This window comes from Gekko japonicus, unplaced genomic scaffold (genome assembly GCF_001447785.1).
Source record: "Gekko japonicus isolate JY-2015 unplaced genomic scaffold, Gekko_japonicus_V1.1 scaffold261, whole genome shotgun sequence".
In the NCBI taxonomy this organism is placed as follows: Eukaryota; Metazoa; Chordata; class Lepidosauria; order Squamata; family Gekkonidae; genus Gekko; species Gekko japonicus.
In genome coordinates this window covers 1,025,218-1,044,176 of record NW_015172558.1, presented here as the reverse complement: position 1 = coordinate 1,044,176, position 18,959 = coordinate 1,025,218, and the positions used below count along the sequence as shown (strand labels likewise).

The 18,959-nt window shown below is 43.2% G+C and overlaps 1 protein-coding gene across 4 annotated transcripts in view; it reads right to left on the bottom strand.

The window, feature by feature from the left end:
* SPTBN1 (spectrin beta, non-erythrocytic 1) overlaps nucleotides 1-18,959 on the bottom strand; it is a 258,319-nt gene that overhangs the window by 85,124 nt on the left and 154,236 nt on the right. For all 4 annotated transcript variants that reach the window (XM_015421214.1, XM_015421216.1, XM_015421215.1 and 1 more), the window contains one exon: nucleotides 1,689-1,840. In XM_015421214.1, the coding sequence (XP_015276700.1) occupies nucleotides 1,689-1,840 (152 nt within the window). The remainder of the gene's footprint in view (nucleotides 1-1,688; nucleotides 1,841-18,959) is intronic.

Genomic DNA, 18,959 nt, shown 5'->3' with positions numbered 1-18,959 from the left:
ATAAAGGATAAATATGAGCTATTCAGTCCACACACAACTGTCTTCTTACACGAAGACATGGGCGTCTCAGGGACAGACGAGTTCCTCCTACTCCTCACAATTCCCACTTGCTCAGTTTTGTTCTGTGGGTCTCAGATGGAAACCCAGGAATGCTTTTCTCTAGCTGATGGCCTGAGCATGAAATGAACACTTTCATAGCTGTGGGGTTCGTATTGTATGCTACAGCAGTACTGGAAATATAAAACCTGCCTGTGCCCCCAATTATATTACATTCAGAGGTTCAGGCATGCATGCATGTAAGCCATTTCCAGTACAATCCTAAACACTGCACCACTGGACTTCACTGGACTTAGAAAGCTGTAACTGTGCTTAGGTTGCACTGTTTCTTTCCTTACAAAGAAAAACAGACACTTATTTTCTTATCTTGTGTACAGAATTTTGCTTCGTTCACAAGATAAACCCAACTGGATCAGTCCGTGGTCTAATCCACAGTCTAATCCAGCATCTTACTTCCAATACTGGCAGGCCAGTGAACCAATACATAAATTTAATCTAATAAATAAATACTTCTTAGAGAACTCACCTGCCCCTCTACCTATTTTAAGTGGTGAAACAATTGGATCAGACAACTTGGGTGGCATGACATTGAAGTCTGAAGTTCTGAAACTCTGTTTATGAAGTGTTACAGGACCATACAAAATGCTGATACCTAAATGTGGCTTTTGGAGCACAGGCAAATGTACATTGTAGGACTGATCGCTTAGAGTCTGCAACAAGTAGCTTCACTCGCTGGCTGTTGCACAGTAGCCCGTGCGTCCCCAAGAAGACCCAGGAAGACTCAAGAAAATCGCCAAAAGTTCTGATTTAGGCTTTAAAAACAAACAAAGCTTTCATCTCATAGGATTTTTCTCTATGTCACTTTCCTGACAGCTTCTTTTCTATTTCTAGAACAAAATAAAACATAGTAGCATGTTGGAGGGGGGCAGCTCAGGATATTTTTTATTACTCAGAAGTAGTTCTCATTAAAGAAAAGGACAGCAAGCCCTGGCTTAGAATGTCTTTAAAAGTGCATGTCACCAAAATGACATAGTTTATAATAATTGTATTGCTCCATTTGTTACCACAATTATTTTTCTCAGGTTCTAAGGATGAAGTGTCAGAAGTAAAGAACGTGCTTTTCCATAGCTAATTTGTAAAAAGAATTTACTTAGCTACTACTTCTAAACATTTATGAAGTTCTTATTTCACTTCTCCTGAACTGCTGGCAAAAGGAAACATTTTCAAAAAACCCTTTTTTAACATAGCCAAACTACCTTCTAAACACATATTATCATTTTGTATGATTAAAAGCAACAAAGAGTGATGCACGTTACCTAGGAAGGAGGGGGCAGAAGCACTTCCAGAAGCTACATGGATTCATTCCCTCATATTACCTAATTATCCAAACTCATATAAGCTGCTATACATGATTCAGTTAACAACAAAGTATAATTGCATGAGACAAAGGGTGATTTGCATATTTCAATTAATAATATCCAAAACCATGACTGGGTTAAGCATTCAATTGCCCTACAACCACAACAAAATAGTTTACATTCACAGAGTTAATGCCTTCACCAAAGGACCAAAATCAGAGCTTTTTTTTTTAGAATCTAGCCAACATGAGTAGTTCTGGAAAGGGAACTTACAAGCCTCTCTCCTGAAAGAACTTCCAACAGTTTGATAAGCATCCGTCCATCACGAAGATCGGTGTACAAGTCTGTAATTCTACAGGATACACGTGCCAAGTGAGAGTTAACCCACTTAGTAAAGGTCTTCTTTTGGACTGCTTCTCGTTCATCTGGTGGGGGAAAAAGATCAAACCATTATAAACTTCATATGGGATGCAAGGAAGCAATGTCCTGATTAGGCATTTCCTTGAACATATGAGACTGATTTAAATAGAGCCAGACCACTGGTACACTGAGAAAAATACCATCTACTTTGACTGGTAGTGGATCCCTAAGATACCATCCAAAACCGCTATAATGAGGGACCTGAATCAGCCAGGGTAGAGCAAAAAGGTGAGCCCTATTCAAGTTATACTCAGCTAGTGAGACTAAGCTAATGGTAGGAAGGGTCTTTTGGACAAAAAGCAGAAGGTTCTGGAATGAATTTCCTAATGAAGTGCATTGTGGTGTCTTTTTGTTAACACTTGGGAATCTTTCCCAAGCTCACCTTTAGAACACGTACTTGGCAATTAAATCTATTGATGTATGTCAGGTTCTAATCGCTGCTTATTGGTCCTAGTCACACGGAGAATTTGTCGTGCGAAAGGCACAAATATCGGGCAGATTTTCGGGGTGCAACCACACTGCAACATCTGGGAAGCGTAGCGTACCCGTGGCCAACCCGTGGTGTCCCGCTGAAGATGCAGAGTTAAAAAGTACCAAGGAAAGTGCACTAGTATCAGGAAAACACGCGGCACAGGCAGGCGTCTGATCATGGGAGGGCTAGTATCCCGTAGCATCCGGCGCTCGTCCACATCCCATCGCAAACCGGATGTTTTTCGTAAGTGCATGCGCACAAACACGAAACTGAAAGCAGTGCTGCTTCGCGGAACTGCGCATGCGCACAAACGTGAAACGCTTGTGTGATAGTGCCGCACCACTTCTTTGCCACACTGCAGCATCGCCGTGTGATCGCCAGCTAACAGCCTGAGCACGGAGACTCGGGGGACCGTGTGATCGGTCTACCGCGCTTTATTTTGCTCCGGAGCGAACAGTCACGCCTCCCCCCTGCATTATCTGGCCCATGTGACCGGGGCCATTATTAAATTGATTTGATGTTGTTGGTTTTATTTGTTTTTGTTGCTTTGTGTTTGTAGAGGTTTATTTTTGCTAGACTGTAAGTTTTATCTGTTAAGTCACCTTGAACTGTAGGACAGTTGAGATAAATATGTTGCCAATAAAAGGGGTTAGAGAAGTTTATGTAGTAGATTTTTATCCCACCCTTCCTGCAAGGAGCTTAGGGTGCCATAACATGATTCTCCCTTTCCCGTTTATTCCTCACAAAAATGCTTTGAAGTACGTTAGGCAGAGAAAGAGAGACACAGCAAGACAGATAGAGAGTGACTGGCCCAAGATCAGTGAGCTTCATGACAGAGTGGCATCTGAACTGGATCTTTCAGATCCTAGTCTGACACTCTAACCACTATACCAACTCTGGCTCTCAAAATCATGATGCTGATGACACATCCGTGTAGTCTCCTGAAAAATGGTGTGCTTTCATTATACAAGTCTGGTGTGCTCCAATATAAATTGTGGGAAGCTCCTGTATTAACAGATGTTATCTCCAAATTCAGACTGCATTTGAAACAGACTTGCTTCTAAAAAAGGAAATGTATATGCAACTTATCCCATGGCCCACCCTAACTTACAGTATTTGAAACCAAGGAACCATAATTCAAACTGACAAGACTAACTTTGACACAGCTGTTGCAAAAAGAAGAAGAAGAAGAAGAAGAAGAATTCTGTCCAATGCTTCTTTGTTAATTTAACTGGAAAAAAATGGGACTGGGGTGGAAATCCCCTAGCAGGTATGAATTGTTCCAAAGCACTATCATGACTGAAGTTAGTCTGGCTTTGTAGAAAGCCAAAGACAAACAGAGTCTGTCTTTGGCTTAGTCCTAGGGAACACTTTCTCAACTGTTTGTACAGCCAACTGTTGGCAAGACACCATTTGTTTGCTGTTACACACTGGCTACCACTCCAGACAAGCTATTGGCTAACCTTGCAATGACCTTTAATTTAAAAAGAAGGTAATTTCAAGTCATGAAGGATGCTTGTCATGTGGAGTGGCCATAGCTCAGTGAAAGAGCGTGTCCTTGTATGCAGTAGGTTCCCTGTCAATCCCCAGCATCTCAGCCCACAGAATACTTTGGCTATGTGAACCAATGGTCTGGCTTTGGGTAAAGAGAAACTCAACAACATCTCAAAGCCCACACCAATCCTAGACTCATTCAAAGTTGAATTAGAAAAAATGCAGAATATTTATTCAAGTTTTTGTACTAATCAGTTTTTAAAAACTTATAAGTAAGCAATATTATCAACGAGAGACAGTCATGGTGCAGGGAGGGAACAGGATTCGGGCAGAGCTGCTATACTGCCTGGGACACTGGATTTTGCCCATAGTCTACATACATAGCCTTTGATTCTTTAAGTTATTTCAATTTTTTTAATGTAAGTCTCATAGTTCAGCAAATATTAACTGAATGGAAAGTCAGTCTGTTTATATGACATGGAATAACATTCCTTTGGGTTGGCAGTGTCTTATAATAAAAAATAAACCCTCAGAATTATTATGTTGTAACTTTTGGAGTCATTTACAGCTATCTGATCTCCACGTAACTTGCTGTCTTTGGAGAGCTGCTACCAGTCACAGGAAGCAATAATAAAGTAAGTAGATTAACAGTGTGACTCAGCATAAGATATATCAGTATAAGGTTTATATCTTTAAGCCTGCAGGCCAGCCACCTTTAAGGCTGCATACCAAACACCTCCATGATCCTCTTATGAAGGGGCTGATTTCCATGGGCCAGCACAGTGCTCCTGCACCTTTTAAACATCTCCAAGCCAGAACCCAAATGTAACCAGAACCCCAAGAACAGCCTTTGTATGCATGGATGCACTCTGACGTTCATGGCATTTATTTCACTGAATTTTAGCTCTGCGTCCTCCAATATGGTAACTGGCTAAAAGATAAAACACTGACTAGGCAGCATTCTTAAATGAAATTACACCATGTGCAGATATAAAGTTCCATAGTTAAGAACAGTTTTTAAGAGTAGATGTGTCTCTTCTGTGGGTTGGCTCAGAAGATCCCACTTTGGGGTCAGGAAATCATTTTTCTTCAGGCCATTTTGGCCAGGGATCCTGGAGGGTTTTTTTTTGGGGGGGGGTTGCTCTCTTCTGGGCATAGAACAGGGGTCACTGGGGGGTATTTGTGAATTTCCTGCATTGAGCAGGGGGTTGGACTAGATGACCCTGGAGGTCTCTTCCAACTCTATGATTCTATGATTCCACCCACCAAATTGGCTCCTTTGATCCCTTCATACCACCATATCTAATTCATAAGACCCACAACTGTTTTTATAGGTCCTCTGGTGCCCCCCCCATATGAAAACCTATTATGCATCTGTATGGACTTCCTAAAAGGAGATAAACAGTGTGATCCTATGCAGTTAATTTAAACTCTATGCCCATTAAAATCCACTGGGATTAAACTCAAAGACTGGGAATTTTTTTAAGGCAGAGAGATTTTCCTTCCTGGGTTCTACTGTAAACTGCTGACTGGTCGTATATACCTTTACATTATTATTATTATTTACATTTATATCCAACTTTTCTGCCCTTAGAATGGCCTCCAATGCAGCTAACAATTTAAAAATACAAGATGAAATTACATTATAAAACCATTAAAATCAAACCCCATAATTAAAACAATTTTTAAAAGAATTAAAAACAGAATTAAAATACATACAAACTAGTTAAAATACATACACAACATAAAACCATTGGTTTAGGAGGAATCATTGAGGGAATGCCAAATGAAACAAAAAAGTCTTCACCCGCTGGTAGAAGATGACTACAGAAGGGGGCAGACAAATCTACCTGGGGAGAGAGTTGCAGAGCTTTGGTACCATGACTGAAAAGTCCCTCTTCCAGGTTGCCATCTGCCTAATCTCAGAAGGTGGGAGCATCTGAAGTAGGGCCTCTGAAGATGATTGTAATGGTTCAGTAGGTTTGTAAAAGATTAGGTGGTCCTTCAGGTATGTTGGTCTCAAACCATATAGAGCCAGCACTTTCATGCGTGCCTGGAAACAGACTAGAAGCCAGTGTAGATGGGCAAAGGGTGGAGCAATATGGTCCTTATGATCCACTCCAGTCAACATCTTGGCTTCAGCATTCTGTGCCAAATGAAGTTTCCAAACACTTTTCAAGGACAGCCCAACATAGAGCCTACTGTAGTAATCTAATTTACATGTAGCTAGGGCATGTACCACAGTGGCCAAATCTTTTCTGCCCAGGAAAGGCCACAGCTGGCTAATTAGTTGAAGTTAGTAAAAGGCACTGTTAGGCATGGCTGCCACCTGCTTATCCAACACTAGGCCTGGGTCTAAGAGCACCGCCAGATTATGGACCTATTCCTCCAAAGGGAGCACAACCCCATTCAGAATGGGTGACACCTGAAAAATATTATCTTTGGTGATTGTGTAGAAGGGAAATTTAAGAAGCTGGGTGGTAGTGTTGCTTTGTAGAAATGATTTGAAGTACAAGGAAACTATTGTAATCTATTAATAATAATTGTTGGTGAATATGCATTATTGTGAAAATCTAATAAAAATACTTATTAAAAAAAAGGAGAGCTTGGAGTTGTCCAACGACCACCTGTCCAACCACCTTGTTCAAGACTGGAACATTTGAGACAGGTCAATACTTATTGAGATCTCCTGGTCAAGTGTAGGCTTCTTTAGAAGTGGACACACCACGTTATCTACCAGGGCATCCAAGGCTGTTTCAGTCCCATAACCAAGCCTAAACCTAGGTACGAGGGTAGGGGTCCCACTTCCGGCTGGTGGGGTGCCATTGGTGCCAGCTCCGAGGGTCAGGAGTTTGGGAGTGCTCCTGGATGCTTCCTTGACAGTGGAGGTCCAGGTAGCAGCCACTGCCAAGGCAGCCTTTTATCATCTGCGGCTAATTAGGCAGTTGGTCCCCTTCCTCGAACACAATGATCTGGCACCAGTGATCCATGCTATGGTCACCTCGAGGCTGGATTACTGCAATGCTCTCTACATGGGGCTGCCCTTGTCTCAAATCCGGAAGCTGCAGCTAGTGCAAGATGCAACAGCCAGGCTGTTGATGGGCCTCTCTATATGGGACCACATCCAGCCTGTGCTGAAGGCACTGCACTGGCTGCCAATAGCTTACCAGATTCGTTTCAAGGTGCTGGTTTTGACCTCTAAAGCCCTATATGGTCTGGGGCCTGTCTACCTGAGGGATCGCCTTTCCCCGTATGTTCCCCCAAGAGCACTGAGATCTGAGTTGCAGAATCGCTTAGTCCCCCCTGGCCCTAGGGACGCTAAGTTAACAGCGACAAGAACTAGGGCGTTTTCCCTAGCTGTACCAGTATGGTGGAATCAGCTCCCAAACGAAATTTGAGCTCTGCGTGATTTCCACCAATTCCGTAGAGCGGTAAAGACCGAGCTGTTCCGGCAAGCGTTTAATAGCCCAGATCACATTGATCGTTCTAGCACTTTATAACGGATGGCCGCCATGCTTAAACTGCAATTTTAATTTTAATAAGTTATATTTGGTTATTTTACTGATTGTATTCTTTTAGATGTGAGGTTGTATTAATTCTTCTACTGGTTTTTAAACTATTGTAAGCCACCCTGAGCCGCTTCGGTGGGAGGGCGGGGTAAAAGTCTAATAAATAAATAAATAGAAAGGAAAGGATCTAAACAATCTGCCTCATTCAGGAGAGCTTGGAGTTGTCGACTTCTGGCGGCGTGGCGACGGGCGGGGCGCGCGAGCGCTCCAGACCCGATTCCCTCCCGTTTTCTTTTGGGGCTTTCTTGGTAAAAGTGGTTATTAAAATTACATTGGTTTGTTCTGTACTGTGCTTAATGTGTTTCTGATTTATCTTAGTCTTATTTGTGTTTTTGGAAAGAAATAAATATATTGAAAGAAGTAGGAACTTTACAGAGTATAAAAATGAATTTAAGAGTGTTAGAATGATTTGATAAGGCTTGAAGGTATAATAATGATTTATAAAGGAAGGTATGAAATAATGGGATGCTTATTTATGGAACTGCAATGTTAAGCATGAGAGGATATGAACTGTAAGATGGTGGAAGAAATTGATTAGAACATGGTAAAAGAACCTACTAAAATTATTTTGATTATTAATGTCCTTAATATCTTTGCTTTATTTTTTGTCTTTGGTTTTTGATAGTTTTATATGGGTCTTTGTTCGGAATAAGTATTGGGCTCTTAAAGTATATAAGGAATTTAAGTGAAATGATTTGTAATAAGCATGGTAAAGTGAATATCTAGCGGTAAAATATCAATGAAATTTTAGGAAGTGGAAATAGTTTAAAAGTAAGAGAAAAATATAATGACCATATTGCTATCTGTCTAGGGTTAATTACAATTAGTATGGCAGATGTTTAGATAAAAAAACTAATTAGTATGGCAAATGTTTAGATAAAAAACTGATGAAATGATGAAATAATCTTGATAACAGGACTAAGAGTCTGGATGTTGATACTAATGTGAGTCTACTTAGTACCCTATCCCAAGAGAATAAAGGTGAAATGTGATTTGGATAAGATTAACTTAAGGTTTATAGAAAGGAGAAAGAAGGAATTTTGCAAGTTAATATTATTGGATGTGTGTAATTGAAAAATATTATCTTTGGTGATTGTGTAGAAGGGAAATTTAAGAAGCTGGGTGGTAGTGTTGCTTTGTAGAAATGATTTGAAGTACAAGGAAACTATTGTAATCTATTAATAATAATTGTTGGTGAATATGCATTATTGTGAAAATCTAATAAAAATACTTATTAAAAAAAAGGAGAGCTTGGAGTTGTCCAACGACCACCTGTCCAACCACCTTGTTCAAGACTGGAACATTTGAGACAGGTCAATACTTATTGAGATCTCCTGGTCAAGTGTAGGCTTCTTTAGAAGTGGACACACCACAGCCTGATTTAAGGCTGGGACAACCACCCCCTCTCTTAAAGAATCATTAAATACTACTTGAAGCCAATTGACCAGCCCCTCCCCTGGAACATTTAAGTAACCACAAAAGGCAAGGGTCATCCAAATAGGTGGTGTCAACCGCTCTACAAATTCAGACAAGATTAACAATATCTACTCAGCCTGTAATGTAATCGAGTCGTCTCAACATTCTTAACATCCAACTTAAAAACTGATAAATCACCAGGCCCAGATGGCATACATCCGAGAGTTCTGAAAGAACTCAATTGTGAACTTGTGGATCTCCTGACAAAAATATGTAATCTCTCCTTAAAATCAGCCTCCATTCCTGAGGACTGGAAGGTAGCTAATGTCACTCCCATCTTTAAAAAGGGTTCCAGAGGAGATCCGGGAAATTACAGGCCAGTCAGTCTGACGTCGATACCGGGTAAATTGGTGGAAACCATTATTAAGGAAAGAATTAGTAGGCACATAGATGAACAAAACCTATTGAGGCAGACTCAACATGGGTTCTGTAAGGGAAGATCTTGTCTCACTAACCTGTTAGTGTTCTTTGAGGGGGTGAACAAACATGTGGACAAGGGGGATCCAATAGATATTGTTTACCTTGACTTCCAGAAAGCTTTTGATAAAGTTCCTCATCAAAGGCTCCTAAGCAAGCTCAAAAATCATGGGATAAAAGGACAAGTCCTTTTATGGATCAAAAACTGGCGAATTAATAGAAAACAGAGAGTGAGTATAAATGGGCAGTGCTCTCAGTGGAGGGGGGGTAAGCAGTGGGGTACCGCAGGGATCAGTACTTGGTCCACTGCTTTTTAACTTGTTCATTAATGATTTGGAGTTGAGAGTAAGCAGTGAAGTGGCTAAATTTGCGGATGATACAAAGTTGTTCAGGGTGGTGAAAACCAGTGAGGATTGTGAGGCACTCCAAGGGGATCTGTCAAGGATGGGCGAGTGGGCGTCAACATGGCAAATGGGGTTCAATGTGGCCAAGTGCAAGGTGATGCACATTGGAGCCAAAAATCCTAAATATAAATACACGTTGATGGGGTCTGAACTGGCAGAGACTGATCAAGAGAGAGATCTTGGAGTTGTAGTAGATAACTCACTGAAAATGTCGAGACAGTGTGTGACTGCAATAAAGAAGGCCAATGCTATGCTGGGGATTATTAGGAAGGGTATTGTAAACAGATCAGCCAATATCATAATGCCCCTATATAAATCAATGGTGCGACCTCATTTGGAATACTGTGTGCAATTCTGGTCACCACACCTTAAAAAGGATATTATAGCTTTGGAAAAAGTGCAGAAAAGGGCAACTCGAATGATAAAAGGGTTGCAACACTTTCCCTATGAAGAAAATAAAGCGCTTGGGGCTCTTTAGCTTGGAGAAACGACGACTGAGGGGTGACATGATTGAGGTTTATAAGATTATGGATGGGAAAGAGCAGGTAGAGAAAGAGGTACTTTTCTCCCTTTCTCACAATACAAGAACTCGTGGGCACTCCATGAAATTGCTGAGCGGTCGGGTTAGAATGGATAAAAGGAAGTACTTCTTCACCCAAAGAGTGATTAACACTTGGAATTCACTGCCACAGGAAGTGGTGGCGGCTACAAGCATGGACGGCTTCAAAAGGGAATTAGATAAGCATATGGAGCAGAGGTCCATCAGTGGCTATTAGCCACAAGGTATAGATAGGGACTCTGGGGCAAGTGATGCTCTGTCATCTTGGTGCTTGGGGGGGGGGTCAACAGTGGTAGGGCTTCTAATGTCCTGGCCTCACTGGTGAACCTCCTGATGGCACTGGTATTTCTGGCCACTGTGTGATACAGAGTGTTGGACTGGATGGGCCATTGGTCTGATCCAACATTGGCTTCTCTTATGTTCTTATCTCAGGAGCTAAGCAGGGTTAGCCCTAATTAGTACTTGGATGGGAGACCACCAAGGAAGTCCAGGGTTGCTGCACAGAGGCAAGTCATGGTAAACCACCTCTGAATGACTTGTGCCTTGAAAATTCTACAGAGTCATAAGTCAGCTGTGATTTGACTACACTGTCTACTACCCCATATAGATTACCCACTGAACTTAAATGAAATAAAATCATCAGGAGCATTGTACATTATAAAATATATAGACAAATAACAAAAAACCCTATATCAAATCAAAAAACAACTGAAGTCCTGAGAGGGACATGCTACATAATGTACAATAATAATCAATGATGTTTCACCATAGATCCTGTACCATCGATGTTCTAAGATACACAGCAATAAGAATCTATATATCTAATACCCAAGTTGCCCCCTCCGTGCGGATATCTAAATCCGCACTTCGGGGGCACTTGGGGGGCAGGGAGAGGTTTGTGCACACGTGGGGCGGTCCCCACGTGTGCACAAAAATCAGAAACCTGAAAAAAAAAACACGGGGGGATGTTTAAATCCCCCCGAAACTTACAGAGCGTCCCCTGCGCATGCGCAGGGAACGCTCTGCAAGCAGCGAGGGCTGCGCAAAAGGAGCAGGGCAGCCCTCGCCCGGCCCAGCTCGCAAGGAGCCAGCCCGGGTTCTCCTCCGCCGCCGTAGCTGCATCGTCGGGCTCGGCGAGCCAGCCCCTCCCGCACGCCTGATGCTGCTCCCGCCGCCGCCGCTGCCTGCACCGAACTGCAATGTGACCACCCGGCGTCGTCCGCCTATCGCAGGGGCAGCCGCCACCGCCGCCTGCTCGCCAGCCCCGGAGCGCAGCGGCCGCTCCTCTTCCGCGCACCCGCTCACGCCCAGCTGCAGAAGGCTGGACGGCGCCGGCGGAGGTTAAATGGCCCGCGAGCCACCGGGGGGAGGAGGAGGAGGCGGGGGGAAGCCTCGCACGCAAAAATCCACACACACCCGCGAGCGCCCCCTTTTTCTCTTTCTTCTATTCTTCTTATTTCAAAATCTCTCCCCCCTCTCTTGCAAACTCCCCAAGGAAAGTCGGGGGAGGGCGAGGGGGACGCACGGCCTCGGAGAGCGGGAGAGGGCAAGAGCGGGAGAGAGCCCCGCAGGAGCTTCGGGCCGCCACGACCCCGGCCGCTCCTGCCGGTGGAGCCCGATCCTGCGGAGGTCATGGATCCCAGCCCGCGCAACAGCAACGCCTGCCTGCCCGCCCGCCTGCCTACCAAGCTCCCTCCGAGTGCAGCCAAAGCCACTGGGCAGCTAGGAGGGAAGGAGGGAGGGGACAGGGGGCGGGACCCTGCGCCGCCGGCTTGCTCGCTCCAGTCGCCCGGAGACCGCCGAAACTTTGACGATCTCCGCCGCCAACACCTGAGGGGGGGAGGAGGAAGAGGTGAGCCAGAAGGCGGGAAAGGCCGGCCCTGGAGACCCCGCGCACAGGCGCACGCTCACACCCCGCGTTGACTCGGGAGTTGCTGTGCTCCCCAGGGTTCAGGACAGGTAGGCGCCAATCAAGCCCCCTCTAAGCGGGGGGGGGGGGGGAGGACCGGCCTCGCCGCTGCCCCCGGCGCCTCCGCCTTGGGGAGATCGAGCGGAGGGGGGGGATGGAGGAGACGGAGCTCTTCTCCCCCCCCGCGAGTATCGCGGGTCCCCCTCTTGTATAATTATATTGCCAACTCCAGGTTGGTTGGAAAACTGGAGATTTGGGGGAGGCAGGGTTTGAGGGAGGGGAGGGACCTCAGTGAGGGTATAATGCCATAGAGTCCTCCCTCCAAAGCTGCCATTTTCTCTAGGGGAACTGATTTCTGTAGTTCTGGGAGATCTCCATGCCCTATCCGGAGGCTGGCAACCCTACAAGTAGTTCCCATCACCTGAGGACAGACTTTTTAAATTTGCTTCAGGGTTCTGTGTTCATGTTATTAAAGTTTAGATTCCATATGTTTTTGTGAAATTATGGTGTTCTTCAAGATTATTTAAGAACTGAAATACATTGGACAACTCAAATACATTAACAAATCATGAATTTTGCATCAATTAACCATAAATTTTGAGGGGCAACTTGAGGCTGCATCTTTTCTTCACAGAAAACCAAGGAGATGCAGCGACTAAAAAGGCTAATGCAGTCTTGGGATGTATCAACAGACGCATAACATCCAAATCACAAGATGTCATAGTCCCACTGTACACTGTATTGGTCAGGCCACACCTGGAGTATTGTGTGCAGTTCTGGAGGCCTTACTTCAAAAAAGGTGTGGACAGAATGGAGTGTGTACAGAGGAGAGTGATGAGGATGATCAAGGGCCTAGAGACCAAGCCCTATGAAGAAAGGCTGAGGGACTTGGGAAATGTTTAGTCTGGAGGAGGTTGGGGGGGGGAAAGGTTTGCTCTGTTGAAGTATTTGAAGGCTGTCATTTAGAGGAGGGCAGGGAACTGTTCCTGTTGGCAGCAGAGGATAGGACTCACAATAATGGGTTTAAATTAAGGGTGGGAAGGTACCACCTGGATATTAGGAAAAACTTTTTTACAGTAAGAGTTGTGCAACAGTGGAATCAGCCACCTAGGGAGGTGGTGAGCTCCCCCTCACTGGCAGTCTTTAAGCAGAGGCTGAACAAACACTTGCCAGGGATACTGTAGGCTTATCCTGCATTGAACAGGGGGTTGGACTAGGTAACCTGTATGACCCCTTCCAACTCTGTGATTCTATGATTCTATGAGATCTACTGTAGGTCTCTGGGTCTGGGTGCAATCAAGTTTTTGCCATCCAGTGCCGGTTAGCAATCACCACCAGCTTCATTACACTCCAGAAAGCTCTACTGCTTGAAGTCACTTCCTTTTTCCTTTTATTTTTTTTAAAGCATCCATTTTGGCTTCCTAATTGTACCTCATGACTCCAAAGTACACCCAACTTCTATTGCAACACTAGAATGTTAAAAAAAGAAAAGAAAATCCAAAGAAAAGCTGCACAAAGCTAATAAAAACTCTGAGCAGTGAAGTGAACCCTTTCATTAGAAAGCATAAATGTTGCAATGGCAGATTGCAAAACAAATACAAATGAATGAAAGTTGTATTTTGAAACTGTGGTTATTCTTCTATGATTATGGCACATTTTTTGCGGGGTGGGGGCAGAATCCTTCTCATCCACCTCCTTAAAATAATACTACTGTCAGCTGAGTAATAGACTAAACATGCACTGTACAAACCATGAGTAGACTTTCATGAACATGCGGTGTGCCTGTATCAGGATCATGCTTCCCTGCCTACACATAAAGGCAAACATTACTATCTTTCACAAGTACCAAACAATTGAAGATGCTGCATTTTTATTCTATTTTTAAAATGTTTATGGAATGGCTCAGAAAGCTCTAAGAGTGCAGAGTTTAAAATGTATCTCTAGATCCTGCTTCACATAGTTACCAGAAACCAATTTTCTCCACAGAAACACTACAGTATGGGTGCGTTCAGATGGGCCATTTAAGCCCAGTTGGAACCGGAGCAGTTTGATCTGGAAGAAACGCGAGCACACTCACCTCCTGATTGTGCAGCACATCGCAATATGCCCGTTCACACAGCCTAAAACGAAGCATCTTTTTTTTAAAAAAAAACAAACACCGGGGCGAAGCTTTGCCCAAGCGCACATCGAGGAGGCTTAAAAAAAAAAAGGCGGCCAACAAGCAGAAGCCTCGGGCTTCCGAACGGAAGTGGCTCTACACCAGCGGAGAGCGATCAGACAGGGATAATGCGGTTGGAACCGGAGCACTCAGGATACCACCACTTGGGGACCTAGTAGCAGAATACATCGGTTTAAAGGGTGTTTGTGACGGTTAGGGATGGAAGGCAGATGTTCGCTGTGTGGTTGTGAGTAAGTACTCCGATTCTAACCGGCATCTATACCGGCTTAAATGCCCATCTGAACGCACCCCATATGATGTGGCACTCCATCCAGATGTGTATCCACAATGAACATATTTGTACAACTCTACCTTCTAACATAAGGGTGAGAAGGTCATAGATACAGTAAAAAGACATTACAAAAAGGAACTATACCATCTCATACATTTAGTCCTGTTCACATGCTACAGTGAACACATGTACATCCTGCATGTACATCTGTTTGTAAGAAAGAGCCAACATGTGTTCACGTTACAAATGAAACAGGGGAACAGTACTTGGAAAAGTGTGGTTGCAGTCACATGTTCAGCTGTGCATGTGTTGAATGTAACATGAGAATCACTCAACATGTATAAAGAAAAATCAAGTGTGGACAGATTATGCATGCATTCACTGTAACTTGGGAACAGGGCTAGGCTGTGCACTGTAATTTATAAGCTTATACATGGGGGAGGGGAGGATTCCTTCCACCATGCATATTCCATTGGTGGCCTAGCAGGCATTTGACCCTATGATACTTTTTTCTAAATCCATGTCAAGTAAAACTTCATGCTCCTCGCAATGTTCCCTCTAAGCCATGGAGTCTTGTGAGCAAAAATTCTACTTTGTGAGCTACTGGCATTAAAGTCATGAGTGAGCGATTTGGCTAGTGCATAAATTAGTTTGTTCTGGAGCCATCCTTCCTGAGCCAAGACAAAAATATGTGAGCTGGAGGCTAAAAAACTGAGCTAGATCACACTAACTCAGCTTAGAGGGAACACTGCTCATGGCTACAGCAAAAGCCTGGATTCTGTGCTTCAGCGTGAATAGATTAAATGAGGGACTATAGCCCTGCATGTAAATTCAACCCCTGGCATCTCCAGCTAAAAATCAGGCCTGGTACTAGATGCAGAGAACACATCTACCATTAAGTAGATGAGCTGCTGCCAGTCAGGGCAGACAATACTGGGCTATGTAGGCTGAGAGTCTGACTTAATATAGGGCTGCTTCATTTGTTTGTGTGTTCTAAAGGAAAAGAGGCCTCAGCTGTCATTCCACTGTTAATGGGACATAGCCTTAAGGTTCACAATAAGCAAATTTAGGCAACTAGCTGAGATGGTGAAGCCACAATTTTTATTAAGCTATTTATTTGGCATGCTGATTGTTTTGTGTGAACGCTGTATGTCACTGATACAAGACTACGGCACATTGCTTCCTTTAAAAATGACATTTTGACTGGGCTAGGAGGCAGTATACAGCAATTTTGCCATATGTCAGAGATGTATCAGAAATTCATGCAAACAGTCACACCAAAAACTCATCATGTGTGCTGCTATCCCTTCAGTTATCTGCTCAGCTGCTAGAGCTAGAACAGCACTTATTAATGTTGTGCACCTCCCACAATGCATACAAAGCAACACAGACAGGGAGACTCAAAATGCAGTGCTTTGATATATCCAATGACTACTTGTAGACATTCCAGTCAAGGATCATTTCCCATGGGACCAGCACCCTTCTGGTAACCATATGCTTTCGCCCCTTAAAACAGTACCTTGCATGTATCATTTATTTTCCAGGTTCTTCTGCATGAACTATTAACCCAATTATTTTCATACTGTTTTATTTCCCCCATGGCCTTATTTTCACTTTTCCAGGCTTCATACAAAACATCAAAAGCTCAGGGACTTCCAGTTGGCCGCCTTGAAGGAAACTGGATTTGCTTGCTCGATACAGTGAAGGTTCCTCTGCTCACACAAGAAAACTTTCAGATGCACTTTGGTCACATTCAGAGCATTTAGTGAGCAATGGTGAGCACAAATCTAAAGCCATCTATGCTGCCCACCATCACATGTTGTTTTGGCAATAAATCCTATCAATTATGCGTTGTACAGAGACATGTGTTCTTTGGCTTGTTTTAATAACAACATTTGAGAGGTTCAGAAACAGGCTGCAACAGGTTTGCCTGAGACACTCTACTTCTACACTAAAATACTGATGTTTAGAATGTAAAGGAGTTAGGATTACTTGCCCACAGGTAGGCTCGCACACATACAACACCAGACCTCGCATACAGGCCTCTGTGCTGGGAGTAGCTGAATGATACAACCATTCCAGTGATGATGCCAAACTGGAAAGAGGCAAAGCCAGAGCAGTATATCATGCAGAGACATAGCAGGCAGCCTCTGTGCATGTGTAAAAAGCCCAGTAACACCTTTAAGACTAACAAACTTTAATGTAGCATAAAGCTTTTGAGAAACACAGCCCTCTTCATCAGATGCATTTTGCAGCAACGGACTAACACGGCTAAGTCCTCTGGATCTGTGCACGTAGGTACTTTGAGCTCAAAGGGACCTTTCACAGTTCTCACATGGCACACTAATATGCCCAGGACAATCTGGTATTATTAGTTACATCCTGTCTTTCTTGGAACAGAGTACACGGGGTTCCCAGGAGCTCTCCTGACCAGACAGTGAATGCCCCAGATCTGCTCAGTATCAGCAAACCTTCTACACAACTGCCCTTCACCTGGGCCATATGAGTTTAGGGTATTCATAAATAAATTAATAAGTTTCAGTGTTTAGTTACTGGTAACTAACTAGACAGGATATCTAATGCTATGGTAACAATGGGGTTGCTCTTCACGGGTGGGGGTTCGGAGACTCTGAAGTTTTCTAATTATAGCAAGAGGCTGTGGGTGGAGCAGCAAATGTCTGAGAGTTTGCAATAACATTTGCTTCCCTGGGTGGGAGGGTAGCAGGGAGGGAGACAGAATGAGCATCATGCAAAGCACACACAGCAGGAAAAGGGAAGTAGTGCTCCGAGTTTGCATTGATAACACAGAATCAGACTTATCTCCAAGCAACACTAAGGAGAGATGTTTCCGCTGGACGGAAACCCCCGCCGGACAATACTATCAGAATAAAGGGTAGGTACCTAGGGATTAGTGGACAGGATTTACAAGGAGTCACCTTTTACAAATCGCTGGAAAACAAATAAATCAGAATGTACTCAAAAGAGAATAAATGTGGTTTAGGGGACAGTGAGGTCCCCTACACCATGGGAAACCTGGCTTAATTTTAAGCTTGCTTGCTTGGCCAAAGACTCCTCACGTTGTCTTGGACAGGTCACACACTCTCTCAGAGTTGAATCCAGTGACATATGAGAGGAAAGGAAAATGTACTATGTACATCTGCACAAGCAATAGAGCAAAGGCAGCAGCAATGCATAGCCCTTCAGTATAATTTTTAATAAAATAACAATATACAACTGGAACCACAGAATGCATAACAGATGGTTTCCATGATTTTAGTCAATGAGTTTTGAAACTGCATCAGCCCAATGAATTTTCAAATTGCATCAGAAGAAATGCTTGGGTCTAAATCTTGTACACGCAGAGAGGAAAGCACGGATACAATCACTTTCAACTAGTACAAGGAGACAGGGACAATTTTTGCTAGTTTTATTTGTGACTATATGAGACACTTTCTGCCCAAACAACCTTTTCATTTACTACAAAATCTGTTTTTTCTATTTTCAGCTTCCTCTCAGATAACAAAAACTAAGATACACGTGCTAAGCTAGCATGGGGTATAGCAGTGTACAGCTCTCTCTTTCTCTAAGGCATTTATATTTTTCTATTTCAGAAATATATGAAGAAGTACAATGCTGTTTGCTAAGTGACAAACAATGTATTTTATGTTATTAAAGCAGTAAAAAAAAATTACCTTTCATTTTGAAAGCAAAATTTCTGAGGTTATCTTTCTCGGGGGGGGGGGGGGGGGAACAAAAGGAAAAAAACTTTTTCTACAGGGTTTCAAAATGTCCAGAATTTTTTTTTTTTTTTGGGGGGAGAGTACAGAAGGAAAAACACTTTTTCTACATGGTTTCAAAATGTCCAGAATTTTTTTTTATCTCTGGGCCTCCAAAGCAGAGTAAGGACATGTATTAACTGGGATAAACAGAATTGTGATTGAAATAAAGGTAACAAAAATAAAATCATGAATAAAATTTGGTTCTCTTATGTTGAAGCAGTTGGTGGACTTTAGTCATGTTATTTGGAAGCTGAAAAGATTTATGGTTCAAACACCTTTGAACCTTGCTCTGAAGTGACTCATGGAAGTGGCTTTAACAGGTAAAATTATTACTATACAGGAATATGCAAGTGAATCGGCTTTCCTAACCCGTAATCATAATCATGTGTGTGGCTCATTTATATTGAAATGTATTTTACAACCTCTTATCTTAATTCACCTTCCACAACTACATGAGGTAGGACACATTTCAATTTTGATGGTGGGAGGGAAGCTAAAAGGCTGATGGATAAATGAAGATACCTTACATGAAGTCAGTCAACTGGTTGTAACAAGGTTAGTATTGTCTGCTCTGACTGACACCAGATCTCCAAGG